The sequence below is a fragment of the Symphalangus syndactylus genome, chromosome 9, assembly GCF_028878055.3.
Source record: "Symphalangus syndactylus isolate Jambi chromosome 9, NHGRI_mSymSyn1-v2.1_pri, whole genome shotgun sequence".
Classification (NCBI taxonomy): Eukaryota; Metazoa; Chordata; class Mammalia; order Primates; family Hylobatidae; genus Symphalangus; species Symphalangus syndactylus.
In genome coordinates, this window is record NC_072431.2 from 41,531,863 (window position 1) to 41,551,622 (window position 19,760).

The 19,760-nt window shown below is 37.1% G+C and overlaps 1 protein-coding gene across 3 annotated transcripts in view; it reads left to right on the forward strand.

The window, feature by feature from the left end:
• LOC129489445 (CD302 antigen) overlaps window positions 1-19,760 on the forward strand; it is a 149,458-nt gene that overhangs the window by 51,154 nt on the left and 78,544 nt on the right. For all 3 annotated transcript variants that reach the window (XM_055292001.2, XM_055292000.2, XM_055292004.2), the window contains exons 21-26: window positions 342-481; window positions 2,214-2,319; window positions 2,541-2,701; window positions 11,811-11,940; window positions 14,098-14,324; window positions 19,437-19,602. In XM_055292001.2, coding sequence (XP_055147976.1) covers window positions 342-481; window positions 2,214-2,319; window positions 2,541-2,701; window positions 11,811-11,940; window positions 14,098-14,324; window positions 19,437-19,602 — 930 coding nt within the window. The remainder of the gene's footprint in view (window positions 1-341; window positions 482-2,213; window positions 2,320-2,540; window positions 2,702-11,810; window positions 11,941-14,097; window positions 14,325-19,436; window positions 19,603-19,760) is intronic.

Sequence of the window (19,760 nt, forward strand, 5' to 3'; positions counted from 1 at the left end):
TCCCAGCACTTTGGGAGGATGAGGCAGGCAAATCACTTGAGGCAAGGAGTTCGAGACTAGCCTGGCCAACATGGTGAATCCCCATCTCTACTAAAAATACAAAAATTAGCCAGGTGTGGCAGCATGCACCTGTAATCCCAGCTTCTTCGGAGGCTGAAGTACGAGAATCACTTGAACCTGGGAGGTGGAGGATGCAGTGAGCCAACATTGCACCACTGCACTCCAGCCCTGGGCAACAGAGCGAGACTCTATTTCAAAAAAAAAAAAAAAACAAAAAACAAAACAAAAATGTGCTGACTGAAAAATTCTCACCATAGTAATCCTGGCTTTTCATTTCTCAGACTTAGGTAAACCAACAGACTGTAGTACCAAGTTGCCCTTCATCTGTGAAAAATATAATGTTTCTTCGTTAGAGAAATACAGCCCAGATTCTGCAGCTAAAGTGCAATGTTCTGAGCAATGGATTCCTTTTCAGAATAAGGTAAAAAGAGAATTGCTACATTACGCAACAATGATTGCTTCCATGCTGGTTATATAGCCTATGGCAGAATGGCAACCCATTAGTGACAACATCACTGAAATAGACTCTGCATGTTTCAGGATCCCACCTGGCCCGCTGTGGTGCCAGAAACCATGGATGATATCAAGAATTAACTCTCAAGTTGGTCACAGGTCTTTTAAAGTGCAGCATTTCTATTTTGTTGCTACTAACACTTAAATTGCTTAAGTTGACCTGTTGATGGATTGGGATGCATTGAATAGTCAGGACTGTCTCTATGGCCTTATAGGAAACTGACTTAATTTCTGGCTTGTGTTTTCTTTTTCCCCTCAAGGAGAGTACCCAAGCAGCATCTGCCAATCAAATTAGACCAGGATTTACAAACTACTTTTTGGGGACTACACATATGCTACAAAATGTTAATCATTGATCTTGCCTCCAAATGGGGGTTTTATGATTAAATAGGTTTGAGAAATACTGCATTCTGTATCTGCCTCTTTGAGATGCATAATCCATGTTGGTATATGTATGTATTAGGAAATGCATTTGGCTTCTGAAAAGAGGTTGCTACAGTATGTGAAAAGATTTATTCTGTCACGTTAAAGACATTTGAAGATAAGCAGGTTTGTGTGGAAACACCATGAAGTCTTCAAAATCAGGCTTCTTTTGGTTTTGCTCTGCCATCCTTAATATAAGGCTTCTGAGCTTAAATTCAGGGTGTTCTCTCTAGGGTCTTTTCTAGAAGTTACCCGATGAGTTTGTCCACATTGGGTAGCTTGGCTCATTGGCCACTCCAGTCTATAAGAAAGCTGAAAAAAAAATTTTTTTGTAAGATATTTCAAGGAACACAATTTGGGACATACCACTCTACACTAAAGTGATCATAATGTGAAAAAGGAAAAAAAGAGATGTGTATGACAGCTGAAAGCATCTGTAGTAAAGTTAGGGGTACATTTTAACTTTTTCAAATTAGGACAATCTTTTTAATTCCTCAAGGTAATAGTACTGTGTAAATTTGCATAGCTGATATAAATTTGAATTAAAATATCCTGCCAAGAAAGAGATGAATTTTTCAACAGTGTTTCTTGACATAAGGAGATGATGATTAAGGACACAGATTTTGAAATTAGGTGGAACAGAGTATAAATACTGACCTTACTATTGTGTGGCTATTTCACTTATGGATCAAGTTATTTAATGTCCCTGTGCCTCAGTTTCTCCATTGTGAGAATTAAATTAGATAATACTATGCAAACTGCTTAACACATAGGAAGCACTCAATAAATGAGAGATCTTTAAATATATATATTTAAAGATATAATATAAAATATATATTTAAAGATATAAAATATATATCTTATATATAAGATATATATTTATATATATTATATATATAAATATATATATGAAAGTTTGAAGATTGCTCTTCAGTTGTTTCAATTGAGAAGGTAGCTTGAGCCTAGGAAGCTCAAGGTTACAGTGAGCTATGATTGCACCACTGCACTCCGGCCTGTGCAACAGAGAGAGACTCTGTCTCTTAAAAAATTAAATAATTAATGAGAGCATAAACTTGAATTCTTATGGTACTACATTGCAAATTACCATATCTCACAGACCGAAAATTAGCAGCCCTCTAAAAGATGAAGCGTTTTACTTCCTGTGTGAGTGTTCCTGTGTCTGGAATCTCATGCTTCACATATGTCTTTGTTTGCAGTGTTTTCTAAAGATCAAACCAGTGTCTCTCACATTTTCTCAAGCAAGCGATACCTGTCACTCCTATGGTGGCACGCTTCCTTCAGTGTTGAGCCAGATTGAACAAGGTACTGGAATTATTTGGAAAACATGTTTTATTCTGATCTGGGGCCAGGTTAGTTTTAGGAGGCTATGGGGAATTAACATACAAAAATTCTTATTAAACTTCTTTTTTTATGGAACAGATAAAAGACTATCTTGATAGATAAACAAAAGATATTCATTCACATTTTTAGTATATCTTTAATTTGAATAAATCAAATGCTTTTTAAAAATCTCTTTCTAACAGACTTTATTACATCCTTGCTTCCGGATATGGAAGCTACTTTATGGATTGGTTTGCGCTGGACTGCCTATGAAAGGATGAACAAATGGACGGATAACAGAGAGCTGACGTACAGTAACTTTCACCCATTATTGGTTAGTAGGAGGCTGAGAATACCAGAAAATGTAAGTTTTTTTTTTTTTAATCAATACTCTTCATACCTCTGTGAAATAGTTGAGTCTTTCATACATTTTTGGACTAAGAGCAAAGCCCCACTGTATTATTCCATTTATATGAAATTTCCAGAATAGGCACATCTAAGATAGTAAGTAGGTTAGTGGTTGCTAGAGGCTACGGGGGATGGAAGGATTGAGAATAGTGCCTAAAGAGTATGGAGTTTCTTTTGGGGATGGCGAAAATGTTCTAAGATTTATGGGGTGATGGTTGTGAATATACTAAAAACTATTGAATATGTACTTTAAATGAGCGAATTGTCTCATATATTAATTATAGCTCAGTAAAGCTGTTACAAGAACGACAGGTGCCTCCCCAGCCTTCTGGTGGATGTACTGGTTTTTCACAGTTGCATCAGATTCCATAGCACTTATTTCATAACCATATAAAACCATCACGTAGTGAGTTGTAAATAGAAGCAAATACAGATGTTTTGCTTTACATTTTGGGACTTTGGGCTCTCAGCCTCAGTCTCCTGAGGCAAAAAGTACAAAATCGGTAACTGGTGATCATTTTTCCCCAAGAGCTAAATATAAAGAAGTCAGAGAAGGGAAGAGGGCATTATATTGACAGTAGTTATGCTGACAACACAGTATCACCGCCCACTGCTTCTGTTCTCTATACATTCTGGATGCAGATTACCTTTTGCACAAAGGGCAAAGATTGAGAAATTAACATAAAAGTCTAATTCCAAAAGTATGTCTTAGTCAGTAATCAACTGATATTCCTGACATAATGTTACTTTGCTCAAAGTTGATGTTGGTAGCAAGGGAAGTTCTCAATCATGAGTAACTATGTACAACATAAATATCAAATTATTACTTGGTTATTATAGAAGATGTGGAAGTTACAGTAAACGCAGCAATGAAAAATGTCAACCCTAATCTTAAACTTAAGACAGTTTAAACTTTTAAGCATAATCTATAGTAAGAACTACATTTAAATCACCATCTAGTACATAGATATAGATATAATATTAATTGAAACAAAAGTTTCAAGAAACAATACTTACCCTTATAATTTATGCACTCTGATATGTTCGTTCTCTTCTATTTTGTTCCATTCTCCTGTCTTATCCTATCCTTTACTGTCCAATCCTACTCTCTCCTATTCTGTTCTATTTCATTATCACAAATATTTGCCAAAATCCACTTAAGTGATTTCATGATATACTAAATGAGTCTCAACCATATTTGAGCCCTAGACTAGGGAATTACAATGAGTACTTGAGCATCTTTTCTTCTAGGGCTTTTCCATACATTGTTTTCTTGATATAAGTGAGATCATAGTATATATATTATTACTCTGCTTTTCTCAGTTTGTATTATATCATAAGTAGTTTCTTCAGCCATTAAAAGATCTACTTGATAAGCATTTTAATGGTTGCTGGGGAACAGGTGTTGTTTGGTTACATGAGTAAGGTCTTTAATGGTGACTTGTGAGATTTTGTTGCACCCATCACCCGAGCAGTATACACTGCACTCAATTTGTAGTCTTTTATCCCTCACCCCCTTCCCGTCCTTTCCTCCTAAGTCCCCCAAAGTTCACTGTGTCATTCTTATGCCTTTGCATCCTCATAGCTTAGCTCCCACTTATTAGTGAGAACATATGATGTTTGGTTTTCCATTACTGAGTTACTTCACTTAGAATAATAGTCTCCAATCTCATCCAGGTTGCTGTGAATGCCATTAATTCATTCCTTTTTATGGGTGAGTAGTATTCCTCCATCATGTATATATACACACACACACATATATATACATATATATACACACACACATATATATACATCTATATATACACACACACACACCATATATAAATACACACCATATATATACCATATATATATACACCACAATTTCTTTGTCCATTCATTGATTGATGGGCATTTGGGTTGGTTCCACATTTTTATAATTGCAAATTGGATTACACAATATTTCTTGATTGATATGCCATCATTTACCTAACCAGTGCTGGGTGTTAGGTTGTTTCCAGTTTTACACAATCATAAATAGTGCTGCAGTGAACACCTTTGTGTATAATCTTAGCCTGTATTTCACATTACCTCCAGAGAGATTTTGGAAGTCATGTAGCCAGATCAAAGGATATAGATAGTATAAAGCTCCGATTACCAACTTGCTTTCAGAAAGCTTTATGAATTTACATTCCTATTCACGCATATTGTGATTGTCCTTCTATCCTCACCAGTATATTATTAATTTCCAACATATATCAAGCAGTTAAGATGTGCCAGGCACTCTGCTAATGTATCACATGCATGATTTCATTTAATTTGCCCAATGGCTATGAATTAGCGATGTTACCCCTGCCCCACCTTAGAAATGTGAAGATGGAGTCAGTAACTTGCCAGAGATCATGCAGCCTATGCATGCAGAGTCACGGTTGACATCTGGTTCTGGGTGGGCATGGTGGCTCACACCTGTAATCCCAGAGACTCTGGAGGCTGAGAGGGGAGGCCTGCTTAAGCCCTGGGGTTCAAGGCTGTAGTGAGCCACTATTGCACCACTGCCCTCCCGTGTGGGCAACAGAGCAAGACCCTGTCTCTAAAAAAATTTTTTTAATTAAAAAATGAGAATAAAGGCTGGGTGCAGTGGCTCATGTCTGTAATCCTAGCACTTTAGGAGGCCAAGGTGGGAGGATTGCCTGAGCTCAGGAGTTCGAGACCAGCCTAGGCAACACAGTGAAACCCCATCTCTACTAAGAAGTACAAAAAATTAACCAGGCATGGCAGTGTGTGCCTGTAGTCCAAGCTATTCAGGAGGCTGAGGAAGGAGAATGGCTTGAACCTGGGAGGCGGAAGTTGCAGTGAGCTGAGATCGTGTCATTGCACTCCAGCCTGGGCGACAGAGCAAGACTCCATCTCCAAAAAATAAAATAAAAGAGAGAGAGAGAAAAAAAAAATTGCCTTTAATGAGCACTTGGTTTTTAAAATTCTTCTTAATTTGGTAGTTTGATATCATATTTTCATTGATCTTTCTCTGATTTCTAGTGAAAACAAACTTCAATAAGTTAAATAATTCATAGTTCATCAAGTGTGAGTGTTCTTTTTCTTTGCAAATTTATCTATCAAACCCTTCATGTATTTCTTATTGATTTTATGACTTCGGAAATATCAAATATGCTGACCCTGTATTTCTTGTGTTTATTGCAAATGCTTTCCTAAGTTTTCTTTAAGTCTGAATACCAAAAATATTACAGAAATAAATTTTAACTATATTTTAATATGTTCAAATCTGTATATTTCCTTTTTATTTTTCCTCTGTTGCTTTTAGGTTAGAAAGTCCATCATGTAAATAGTAAATATTAGTTAAATATATGCCCATATTTTCTTCTAGTTTTGTTTTATACGTTGCCTTTTTTTTTTTTCTTCTGACACAGGGTCTTACTCTGTCACCCAGGCTGGAGTGCAGTGGTGCATTCATAACTTACTATAACCTGGCCTCAAGCAATCCGCCTGCCTGAGCCTTCCAAGTAGCTAGGACTGCAGGAGCGCACCACCATGCGCAGCTACATTTTTTAATTTTTTTGTAGAGACAGGGTCTCATTATGTTGCCCAGGCTGATCTGGAACCCCTGGCTTCAAGTGATCCTCCCACGTGGTCCTTCCAAAGTGCTGGGATTACAGGCAGGAGTCACCACACCCAGCCTCTGTTTTTTGGTTTTTTGTTTTTTTTTTCCCTTTCTGATAGCATGTTACGTCCGTGGTATATGATACATGTTGTCAGTGAATACTTAATTATTTTCTCTAATCCTGGCCACTTGTTCTAGCATCATTTATTACATATACTTTCATTTGTTAAAAACAATATAGGCCTGGGCTAGCACTTTGGGAGGCTAAGGCAGGAGGATCACTTGAGCCCAGGAATTTGAGACCAGCCTGGGCAACACAGCAAAACCCTGTCACTGTTTAAAAAAAAAAAAGAGAAAAAACAATATAGCAATATAGGTTGCCTCTTTTATCATATATTAAGACTGTGTGTGTATGCATATATATGTGAATGTGTATATATATATATATACTGTATTTTATAATATTTACATCAGTATGGTAGCTATTTAAAAATATTTCTCATATACATAATGTGTGTATGTGTGTATATAACATACAAATACAGTCAGCCCTTCATATCCATGGGTTCTGAATATGGATTCAACCAACTGCAGGTGGCAAATATTGGAGAAAAAAAATTTTTTGACCTACATCCTCCTGCATACTTAAATCATCTCTAGATTACTTATAATAGCTAATACAATGTAAATGCTATGTAAATAGTTGTTATATTGTATTTTTTAGGGAATAATGACAAAAAAGTCTACATGTTCAGTACAGACAAAAAAATTTTTTTCTCAAATATTTTCCATCTGCAGTTGGTTGAATCCAGATTCAGAACCCATGGATATGAAGGGCTGACTGTATTGCTATGTTACATATACACATACACATATATATGAGAAATATTTTTAAATAGCTACCATACTGATCTAAATATTATAATTTTACCATATTTTTAAAAACTATAATAGGATTAATTATACTTTATTACATGCCCTTAAAACATACTTTTAGATATTCTTGTCCATTTCTCCAGGAAAACTTTAGAATTATTAGTCATTTTTCAACCAAATAGTTAAAATTTTAAAACTCTTGATGAGAATTTGACTACATGCTAGGGAGAACTGACATCTTTCTATTAATCTTCCAATTCATTTATTTGATATATCTATTTATTCAACTCTTCCTTTAGATCACTCTGTGAAGTTTTTTTTTAATTTTATTATTATTATACTTTAAGTTTTACGGTACATGTGCACAATGTGCAGGTTTGTTACGTATGTATACATGTGCCATGTTGGTGTGCTGCACCCATTAACTCGTCATTTAACATTAGGTATATCTTCTAATGCTATCTCTCCCCCCTCCCCCCACCCCACAACAGTCCCCGGAGTGTGATGTTCCCCTTCCTGTGTCCATGTGTTCTCATTGTTCAATTCCCACCTATGAGTGAGAACATGCGGTGTTTGGTTTTTTGTCCTTGTGATAGTTTGCTCAGAATGATGTTTTCCAGTTTCATCCATGTCCCTACAAAGGACATGAACTCATCATTTTTTATAGCTGTATAGTATTCCATGGTGTATATGTGCCACATTTTCTTAATCCAGTCTATCGTTGTTGGACATTTGGGTTGGTTCCAAGTCTTTGCTATTGTGAATAGTGCTGCAATAAACATACGTGTGCATGTGTCTTTATAGCAACATGATTTATAATCCTTTGGGTATATACCCAGTAATGGGATAGCTGGGTCAAATGGTATTTCCAGTTCTAGATCCCTGAGGAATCGCCACACTGACTTCCACAATGGTTGAACTAGTTTACAGTCCAACCAACAGTGTAAAAGTGTTCCTATTTCTCCACATCCTCTCCAGCACCTGTTGTTTCCTGACTTTTTAATGATGGCCATTCTAACTGGTGTGAGATGGTATCTCACTGTGGTTTTGATTTGCATTTCTCTGATGGCCAGTGATGATGAGCATTTTTTCATGTGTTTTTTGGCTGCATAAATGTCTTCTTTTGAGAAGTGTCCGTTCATATCCTTTGCCTACTTTTTGATGGGGTTGTTTGTTTTTTTCCTGTAAATTTAAGTTCATTGTAGATTCTGGATATTAGCCCTTTGTCAGATGAGTAGGTTGCGAAAATTTTCTCCCATTCTGTAGGTTGCCTGTTCACTCTGATGGTGGTTTCTTTTGCTGTGCAGAAGCTCTTTAGTTTAATTTGATCCCATTTGTCAATTTTGGCTTTTGTTGCCATTGCTTTTGGTGTTTTAGACATGAAGTCCTTGCCCATGCCTATGTCCTGAATGGTATTGCCTAGGTTTTCTTCTAGGGTTTTTATGGTTTTAGGTGTAACATGTAAGTCTTTAATCCATCTTGAATTAATTTTTGTATAAGGTGTAAGGAAGGGATCCAGTTTCAGCTTTCTACATATGGCTAGCCAGTTTTCCCCGCACCATTTATTAAATAGGGAATCCTTTCCCCATTGCTTGTTTTTGTCAGGTTTGTCAAAGATCAGATAGTTGTAGATATGCGGCATTATTTCTGAGGGCTCTGTTCTGTTCCATTGGTCTATATCTCTGTTTTGTTACCAGTACCATGCTGTTTTGGTTACCGTAGCCTTGTAGTATACTTTGAAGTCAGGTTGCGTGATGCTTCCAGCTTTGTTCTTTGGCTTAGGATTGACTTGGCGATGCGGGCTCTTTTTTGATTCCATATGAACTTTAAAGTAGTTTTTTCCAATTCTGTGAAGTTTTATAGTTCCATCTCTTTCTCATTGTCATTAAGAATGGCAGCTTTAGCTATAAAAAGAATGGAATCATGTCCTTTGGAGCAACATGGATGGAGCTGGAGGCCATAATCCTAAACAAATTAGCACAGGAACACAAAACCAAATACTGTATGTTCTAACGTACAAGTGGAAGTTAAACATTGAGCACAGGGGAGAGGGAGGGAGGGCGACGTGGGTTGAAAAACTACCTATTGGGTACTATGCTCACTACCTGGGTCCAACACACCCATTTAACAATCCTACACATGTGCCCCCGTATCTAAAATAAAAGCTGAAATTAAAAAAAAAAAGAATGACAGCTTTAAAAAAATTTTCTTACTGATCTGTAGGGAAGCTATTGTTTGAATTTGTTATGGTTTTTTTTCCCCATAGGCATCTGTCTCACTGAAAGCTCTTTCTCTCTGAGTTTTTCGTTAGATTTTCTTGGGTTTCCTAAGTAGCTAATAATAATATTCAAGCAACAGTGACCCTCGTTCCTATAGTTACCTCTCTCATTTTCATTTCATGCCTCACCACATATGCTAGAATTTCCAGAATTTCCATGGTAAATACCAGGAGCAGTAGTAGCCACCATTGTAGACTGGATCTGGACCTCAACAGGGCAGTCAGCAGTCCTGCATTGTTAAACATTATGTTGACTCTTGGTTTAAGATACAGCATTCTATAACTAGCTTATTTAGAACTTTTAATCAGGAATAAGTACTGGGTTTTCTAAAACTTGTTTCCAGCATCTGTTAAGATTGCCATATAGTTTTTTTTCCCATTAGGCCTATTTGTATGTGATATATATTAGTAGATATTGTATTAAACCATTTTACATTATTGTTGTAAAATCTGGATGCTCAGAGTGGATTAATATTTTACTATTCTGCATTATATTTGTTAGAATTTTACTTGGGAATGTGTTCCTCTCTCTTCATAGAGTTAATTTTTTATGCTATATTCTCGTTTTTTTTTCTGATCATGTTAGCCTCATAAAATGACTGGGTAGCTTTCCATCTTTTCTGTGTTCTGAAATTCTGACTCAGCTTGGGGAATTCTCTTTCCCTGAAAGTTTGGAGGAACTACCTACAAAATGTTAGAACCCTTATACAGGAGCATTTTTGCTTTTTAAAAAATTTTAATTATTCCTTATTTATAATTGACTCATAATCATTTTACCAATTTATCAGGTGCAGTGTGATGTTTCAGTGCATGCATGTGTTGTATAAATGATGTGATCAGGGTAATTACCATATTCCTCACTTTAAACATTTATCTTTTCTTTGTAAAGATAACATTCAAAACCTTCTATCTATCTTGACATATACACTACATTGTTCTTTGCAGAGATCATACTCTAATGATAAAGGAATTCGGTGCAGCAGTGAAGGGCCCAAGCTCTGGAGTCAGATTGCCTGGGTTTGAATTCCAATTCAGCCATTTACTGTGCCTTTGGAAGTTTACTTAACTTTTCTTAAGCCTCAATTTCTTATCTGCAAGCTCTAATACTGTTGTATTACCTCATAGGTCAACATAAGGATTATATAAGATAATTTATTTAAAGCTTTAACAATAGTACCTGACAGTAAAAAAAAAAAAAAAAAATGGCCATTATTAATTTTCCATTTCCTTCAAAGTTATTGGTACATTTTGGTGTTTCTACTTTTCCTTATGACAATTATGCTAATTGGCATTTTTCAAGAAAGTTGTCTATTTAATTTAGATTTTCAAATGTATTGAAGTAAACTTGCTTATGGTATTTTAAAAATCTCCATTATCTTTGCTTGCATTTTTAGTTTGCATTATTTACATTTTTACAAAAACAGATGCATGTTATCGGTTTTGTCCACTCTCTTCTCCACCCTCTACTCCTATTGCTTGACCTGTGTTATAAATACTATTTCTACCTTTTTCTACCCCATTATTCTTGGGGTTCTGTTTTTGTTCACTTTTCAATCTCCTATATCGAATTCAGTTCATATTTCCTTTAAAAAAAAGAATGCATTTAATAATATACATTTGGCTCCACATAAAGTTTTTCTTATTTTATTTCTCATTTTATTCTTTCCTATAATTATTTTAATTCATTTTTGTTTTACTATTTATTGAGTAGCATTTTTTTTTGTCAGTATCTCCTGGTATAAACTTACTTTTCTTATTTTTCTAAGTGTGATATGTTTCAAATATACGGAAAAGTATAGGGATAATATACTTGGAATAAATTTTCATATCTAATGTTATTGATTGTGATCAGAAGATGAAATCTAGATACTTTTGTTTTAATATATGGAGATTTTTATAGTGATGAGTATAGGATCAAAGCTTTAAGGTGTATTCTGTTATGTGGTACACAGCTTGTTGTTACAAAAAGTCTATAAAAGTCCAATAAGTTGAATTAATAATCATTATGTTTTGCTTACTTATACTGTAGTCGAGTGTTAAAAATTGCTGGAGGTGTTTTGTCTTATTTCTAACAGTTTATCTGTTTTAAAAATATGTTTATCAAGATTGCCACTATTTTGTTTTTTATAAAGTTAATTGCCCTTTATCCATGCTTTGAAAGTTTTTAAAGATTTTCTAAGAAATGTCATGGTCAGGTCCTTCATGGTATTCTTTTATAGGGGAACAAATTCAATCTAGAATCTAAACTTTTCTTTCTAGGATCTTCAGACCATTGTTACATGATTGCATGTATATATTTGCCTTTTTGTTTAGTTTTTTGAGGAAGAGTCTCGCTACCACTGTGCCCTAATACTCAACCTCCAAAAATCACCGTTTACTGGGACATGGAATTTTACATCCTGCAGTGAACGCCACTTTGTGTCTCTCTGTCAGAAATATTCAGGTAACAATTATTATCTAGGTAGCTGTGGTAGTTTATGCTATTACATATATATGTATATATATAGTCACTTTCTATAGGGAGGGAGGGGAACATGGGTTGAAAAATTACCTGTTGGGTACTATGCTTACCACCTGGGTCCAATACACCATGTAACAATCCTACACATGTACTCCCTGTATCTAAAATAAAAGCTGAAAAAAAATTTTAATACTATAAGTAAATGTATATTAATTTATAATCCTACGGCTTAAAATTTCAGCATGGCTAAATCCATATTGGCTTAGTGGGTCAAAGTTTATCAAATGGAATGTGATTTTTTTTTTTTTTTTAATTATTATACTTTAGGGTTTTAGGGTACATGTGCACAATGTGCAGGTTTGTTACATATGTATCCATGTGCCATGTTGATTTCCTGCACCCATTAACTCGTCATTTAGCATTAGGTGTATCTCCTAATGCTGTCCCTCCCCCCTCCCCCCACCCCACAACAGTCCCCGGAGTGTGATGTTCCCCTTCCTGTGTCCATGAGTTCTCATTGTTCAATTCCCCCCTATGAGTGAGAACATGCAGTGTTTGGTTTTTTGTCCTTGCGATAGTTTACTGAGCATGATGTTTTCCAGTTTCATCCATGTCCCTACAAAGGACACGAACTCATCATTTTTTATGGCTGCATAGTATTCCATGGTGTATATGTGCCACATTTTCTTAATCCAGTCTATCGTTGTTGGACATTTGGGTTGGTTCCAACTCTTTGCTATTGTGAATAGTGCCGCAGTAAACATACGTGTGCATGTGTCTTTATAGCAGCACGATTTATAGTCCTTTGGGTATATACCCAGTAATGGGATGGCTGGGTCAAATGGTATTTCTAGTTCTAGATCCCTGAGGAATCGCCACACTGACTTCCACAATGGTTGAACTAGTTTACAGTCCCACCAACAGTGTAAAAGTGTTCCTATTTCTCCACATCCTCTCCAGCACCTGTTGTTTCCTGATTTTTTAATGATGGCCATTCTAACTGGTGTGAGATGGTATCTCACTGTGGTTTTGATTTGCATTTCTCTGATGGCCAGTGATGAGGAGCATTTCTTCATGTGTTTTTTGGCTGCATAAATGTCTTCTTTTGAGAAGTGTCTGTTCATGTCCTCTGCCCACTTTTTGATGGAATGTGATTTTTTTAAAAGATCATTGCCATAATTAATTAAATTAATTGTATCAGATGGAATTTGTTAATAGTAGTTATCCCATTATAGTAATTGAATTTTGTTCTTTTTTCTACTCTGGCATTTTTCAGATTTTACATTTTATTATGGGAAAAGGAGAAGAAAGAGCTTCATGTTTTTAATTGAGTGCAGTATTGAGTATTAAGTCCACTAATAGTATTCACTGTTAAATTTAGCATTAAAAAATAAACAAGTGGGGGTTTGAAACATTATAAACAGATCACTGTCTATGCCTTTCCATAATCCAAATAAAAGTAGAATACATACTTAAAAGTAGGAATCATCCAAATTTTGAAAAATATGTTTTTAAAAAAGTATTACATTATTTTTCATTGATCACAATGTATTTTTAACAAATGATCAAGAAAAAATTTTGTCATTTAATGAGAACTGTAAGTAGATATCTCATGTGCTTTGGCAGAATTTTTTTTTTGCTAAATTAATCTTTACCCATTTTTTTCCATGTTTTTAACTAACTCCTTTATTAGCGAAGTACTATAAAGCAATAATTCAAACACCTCCTCTTGTGGATGGTTTCTTATATTTCTTCATGCTAGCTCTCCCAGGTGAAAACTTTGTAAGAGGATACTTAATACATTTATTTCCTTGTTGAAGCAGTTTAAACAAAAGAGATATTTAGCACCAACACGGCATGATAATGCAGGTTACGTTTATTTGCAGATATTCTCTTTCGTAAATCAGACAAACGAAACAGAATGTTGTTCCGATTTTAGAAAACAAACATTGCAGCTCACACATTTTACTTAAGGTATACAGCAAGACATACCTAATTCTCTCACCCAAAATCTAAAATAAATAGGCAAATAATATCTAAAGTAGATTAGTATGGGGAGAAATGTGAAAAAAAAAGTCCCATAACTTGCAGAGTATGGGGAAGGGTTTATTGTTGTTGTTGTTGTTTTTTTACCTGCAGAAGTTAAAGGCAGACAGACATTGCAGAATGCTTCAGAAACTGTAAAGTATCTAAATAATCTGTACAAAATAATCCCAAAGACTCTGACTTGGCACGGTGCTCAAAGGGAGTGTCTGAAAAGTAACATGCAGCTGGTAAGCATCACGGACCCTTACCAGCAGGCATTCCTCAGCGTGCAGGCGCTCCTTCACAACTCTTCCTTATGGATCGGACTCTTCAGTCAAGATGTAAGTGTTCAGTCCCCACTGCCAGGACTGGTTGATGGAAAGCGACATTTTTTATTGTGCATAGCATCTCTCATAGCAGACTAAAACAAACAGGAGACCTGAAAATCTTACTCCAGTAAATTTCATGGAATATGTCAGGGTTTTTTTTTATTTTGTTTTGAGACAAGGGCTCACACTGTCACCCAGGCTGGAGTACAGTGGTGTGATCACACTTCACTGCAGCCTTGACCTCCTGGGCTCAAGCGATCCTCCCACCTCGGCCTCCTGAGTAGCTGGGACTGCAGATACACACCACCATACCTGGCTAATTTTTGTATCTTTTGTAAAGACGGGGTTTTGCCATATTGCCCAAGCTGGTCTCAAATGCCTAGACTCAAGCAATCTGCCCACCTCGGCCTCCCAAAGTGCAGGGATTACCAGTATGAGCCATGGTACCTAGCAGCAATATGGGGTTTTTAGAGGCAATTATCTTTCCACTATTGAAAGATCTAGTACTTGGTTGTTTAAATGAGGAAAAGGTTCTAGTGGATATATATATATATATTTGAGCACTTCTTTTTATTTATTCTAATCAAAGACTGAGCTAGAATCTGGAGCTGCCATATCTCTTCAGCCAATGAAAAGATAAGGGAAGAATTTAAAAATGAGATGTGGTTGGGCGTGTGGAAGCACTATGGATAGTGTTAAAGAGTCCTTTCCATCCCTTTCTCTTTTTTTCTTTCTTTTTCTTTTTTTTTTTTCTTTTTTTTTTTTTTTTGAGACAGGTTCTTGTTCTGTCACCCAGGCTGGAGTGCAGTGGTGCAATCTCGGCTTACTGCAACCTCCACCTCCCAGGTTCAAGTGATTCTCATGCTTCAGCCTCCTCAGTAGCTGGTATTACAGGCATGCGCCAACACGCCCAGCTAATTTTTGTATTTTTAATAGAGATGGGGTTTCACCATGTTGGCAAGACTGGTGGTCTTGAACTCTTTACCTCAAGTGATCCGCCCACCCCAGCTTCCCAAAGTGTTGGGATTAGAGGCGTGAGCCACCACACCCGGCTTCCATCCCTTTCAACATCAGCAGCACTGCTGGGCACCGTGGTGCACACCTATAGTCCCAGTTACTCTGGAGGCAAGAGGATCACTTGAGCCCAGGAGTTCAAATCCAGCCTGGACTACATAGCAAGACCCCAGTCTCTAGTTTAAGAAGAAAAAATTCAGCAAAGTAAAATTAAGCAACTCTGAAAAGGAAGTTGAATAGTGTTTTCCTCCATCTCGAGTGCTGATCCTAGATAGATGTTTCATTCTCATTCATTTCAGAGCCCAACAAAGAATGCTAGTCTCCTACTAATTCCCATCACTAACCTCTGCACAGGTAGCACAAACTGGAATCGTTACACAGCTGAAGTTTTGGCTATAATTAAATAAGGGATTTTTAAATAAGGCTGTGGTATTCCTATTGGCATTATAGGCCACCTCTTTTCTCAGCCATGGTATATCCCAAAGTATACCAGGATGGGTCTAGGAGTTCATGGAAAAAATGTGATTGAAGACTCAGAATTGAACTGAAGAATGGATGGAAAAACAAGAATTGTTATCAGAAGCTCAATTAAAAGTAGCATTTAGGAATAGCTTAAAGAATAGTCTCTCTGAGCCACGGGGTATTCTAAAGTTAACCCAGATCAGCCAGGCATGGTGGCTCACACCTGTAATCCCAGCACTTTGGGAGGCCAAAGCAGGTGGATCACTTGAGGTCAGGAGTTTGAGACCAGCCTGGCCAACATGGTGAAACCCTGTCTGCACTAAAAATACAAAAGTTAGCTGGGTATCGTGGTGGGCGTCTGTAATCCCAGCTACTCAGAAGGCTGAGGCATGAGAATCACTTGAACCTGGAAGGTGGAGATTGCAGTGAGCTGAGATTACACCATTGCATTCCAGCCTGGGCAACAGAGTGAGACTCCATCTCTAAATTAATTAATTAATTAATTAATTTAATTAACCCAGATCAAGCCAGGAGATTGGGAAGCTGCTTACCCAGTCCTCACAGTCTCAACTGTTTCATAGCATTGCATTTACTTGCTTTATCTTCAGTGTTGGAAATTCTGTGAAACGCATCGTTGTGTCTGTTGTGAGGAAGCAATAAGTGATTACATTTCCTAGTTTCAGTCACCCTAAATCTTTTGAGACAAAAACAATATTGCAATGTAGAAGACTTGTCAGTAAATTAAAAGAACAAAATTAAAGTCATCTGTAATGCCAGTACCTAAAAATAAACATGATTCAATATTTTGGTATGGATCTTTCAAGTTATTTTTCTATGTGTACCTATTTATTTTTTAGACAGTTGGAGTCAGACTATTTTGTAACTCCCCTCCCCACTTAATGATTTGGGTCTTACTTCTTATCCTATTTTCAACCTTTACCTATGGTTCTCTTTTCCCTTTCACTCTTAATTTTAACATACTCTGTGCAGCTGTTTAACTATATATCCTAATAGCTGCCTTCATTCTTTGAAAATGACAGGATGTTAATAAATACTTTACATTGAAAGCAATGAGAAGATATTGAAAGATTTTAAACAGAGTAGTAACAATATAAGACTTTACTTCAGTAGAAGACACTGTGTGGAGGGCCGGGGAGGACGCAAGCAGCTGGAGAGAGGGAGAGCAGTTATTTTTCTATAAATTCATGCAGGAAATGCTCTTGGCCTTTACAGTGTCTGAGGAGAGGCAGCTCTGGGTTATGTAAAGTGCAGAGTGTGGCCATGCAGTGGGTCACTCAAGTACCCAGCTTGAAGAAATAAAAATACATAGAATTAAAGGAAGTCAAGAAGGCTTGGAAACATGAACACAGGCCTCTCAAGTTAATGGTAGGACTGGGAGGACAGCAAGAATTGGGACATCTTAGTGAATGTCAGGGAGGAGCAAGGTGACCAAGTCCTCAGTGAATGTCATGGGGAGTTTGCAGTGACACGAGGGGAATAATCCTCAAAGGAAATAAAAGGAGATAAAAATATCCACTACTCCTTTCTCATAGTCCTGTGGTATCTGAGAATAGAATATCAAATAGCTTTCCCCTGTGGGTGCTGAAAGGAGATTATTCCCTTGGAAAAGCCAGATTTATGTATTTATTTATTTAAGATTCAGGGGGTACATGTGCAGGTTTGTTACAAAACAAACATTATGGGATGCTGAGGCTTGGGCTTCACTTGAACCTGTCACCCAATAGTGAACAAAGTACCCAATAGGTAGTTTTTCAACCCTTGCTCCAATCCCTCCCCACTTTTGGAGTCCCCAGACACTATCATTCCCATCTTTATGTCCATGTGTACCCAATATTTAGCTCCCACTTATGTAAGTGAGAATATGTGGTATTTGGTTTTCTGTTCCTGCATTAATTTACTTAGGATAATGTCCTCCAGCTACATCCATGTTGCTGCAAAGGACATGATTTTGTTCTTTTTTATGGCTGCACAGTATGCCATCGTGTATATGTGTTACGTTTTCTTGATCCAATCCACTGTTGATGGGCATCTAGATTGATTCCATGTCTTTGCTGTTGTGAACAGTTCTACAATAAACATATGAGCGCAGGTGTATTTTGGTAGAACGATTTGTTTTCCTCTGGGTATATACCCAGTAATGGGATTGCTGAGTTGAATGGTAATTCTATTTTTGTTCTTTGGGAAATCTCCAAACTACTTTCCAAAGGGGCTGAACTAATTTATAATCCCACCAACAATGTGTGAGCATTCCCTGGAAAAGCCAGAGTTAAATTAAGATCAATTAAGATCAAGAATTTAGTGAAAAGATATTTGTAGTCCTAATATTTTGTATTCAATAAAAAGATAAAAGGTGTGGGATGATTTATTTAGATGGAATGGAAATTCCAAAGGATCAGGGACAGGGTTAGGTGGGGAGTGCAGCAAAGGGGAAGAAATGCAGGGCAGTCCGAATGAGTGCAGGCAAAGTCACGCGGCCAAAGGGCCACACTGGAGGCCACAGTGGCTTAGGCCCTAACTGGGTTAGGTAGGGGCTAGGATTACAGCTGGAACTCTGGTCATGAACATTTCAGAATGAAGCAACGAGTGGTGTTGAGGCTTGACTGTGTTGCTGTTTATGGTTTACTAAGGAGACTGTGTGGTTTCGTTCAATATTTCAAACAAATTAGTGATGTAGATTGTCTTGGGACTCAAGAAAGCTTAGCTCAGTGGGTCTGTTAGGCCAGCACCAGACCCACCAGTGTGTATGTGTGTAAGGTCTCTGGCAGCACCATGAGGAAGCTCAGACAGGCCTGTACCCCACAGTCCATCTCCTGTACCTAGATGGGTGGTCAGGACATTGGCAGGGTGTAAAGGCAGACATTCACAGACCTCTAGCACACAACAGAATCTAGTGAATGAAGAAGCTTCTCTCCCCAATGACAAGTGTGAAAACAGCGTTGTGAGAGCCACAGCGCCTGAGGAGTTGAGAAGGGAACCACCAGCTCTCTGTGTGCCAGCTAGACCCTGGGTTGCGGGCTTTACACATGTTATCCCATTAATTCCAGCCCCACGAAGTTAAGTGTCACACTTAACTTGACGGGGGATGGAAATTTGGAGAGGTGGCACACGAAAGCTAGTAAGTGACTGAATCAGGATTCAAAACCATGTAGGTTTAGCTCCGTAGCCCATATTCTTTCCACTACGCCAGGTTGTCTCTGATCTAATCAGTACCTATAGTGATCCTTACCCCATTTTAGCTTTCTGATTTCTGATAACCAGTGGATCCAATTATGTGTGAGGCAGCATAGCATAATGGTTAGGACATAGACTCTGGGGATTGACAGCCTGGCAGAGAGGCCCAGCACTGTGGTTTGTATTCTGTGGGACTTTGCACAAGTTGCATACCTTTAGTTTCCTCATCTTTAAAATGGAGATAGTAATAGTACCTCTCCTATCTGGTTGTTACAAGGATTAAGTAAGCCAAATATTTATAAAGCATTTAGAACAATGCTTGTTATGTAGTAAATGGTATGTAAATGTGTATTAAATATAAAAAAATAAAAATCATTAGATTGACCATGGGAGTCAAAATAATACAAAGGGATAACATCGATATTGCCACTTGAAATGTATTTCTGCTCCTTACAGGATGAACTCAACTTTGGTTGGTCAGATGGGAAACGTCTTCATTTTAGTCGCTGGGCTGAAACTAATGGGCAACTTGAAGATTGTGTAATATTAGACACTGATGGATTCTGGAAAACAGCTGATTGCAATGACAATCAACCAGGTGCTATTTGCTACTATTCAGGAAGTATGTGAATTTCAGATCTTTTAATTCTTAAATTATTAACAGTCTCATAAGTGATAGAATTTCTGAGGAGTGGTTTTATAAAATCTGGTTTTGAAATTGTGAAGAAATTATAGTCATGTCTTTTTATAGCAACATTTGTTGTGAAAATTTGTATTCAA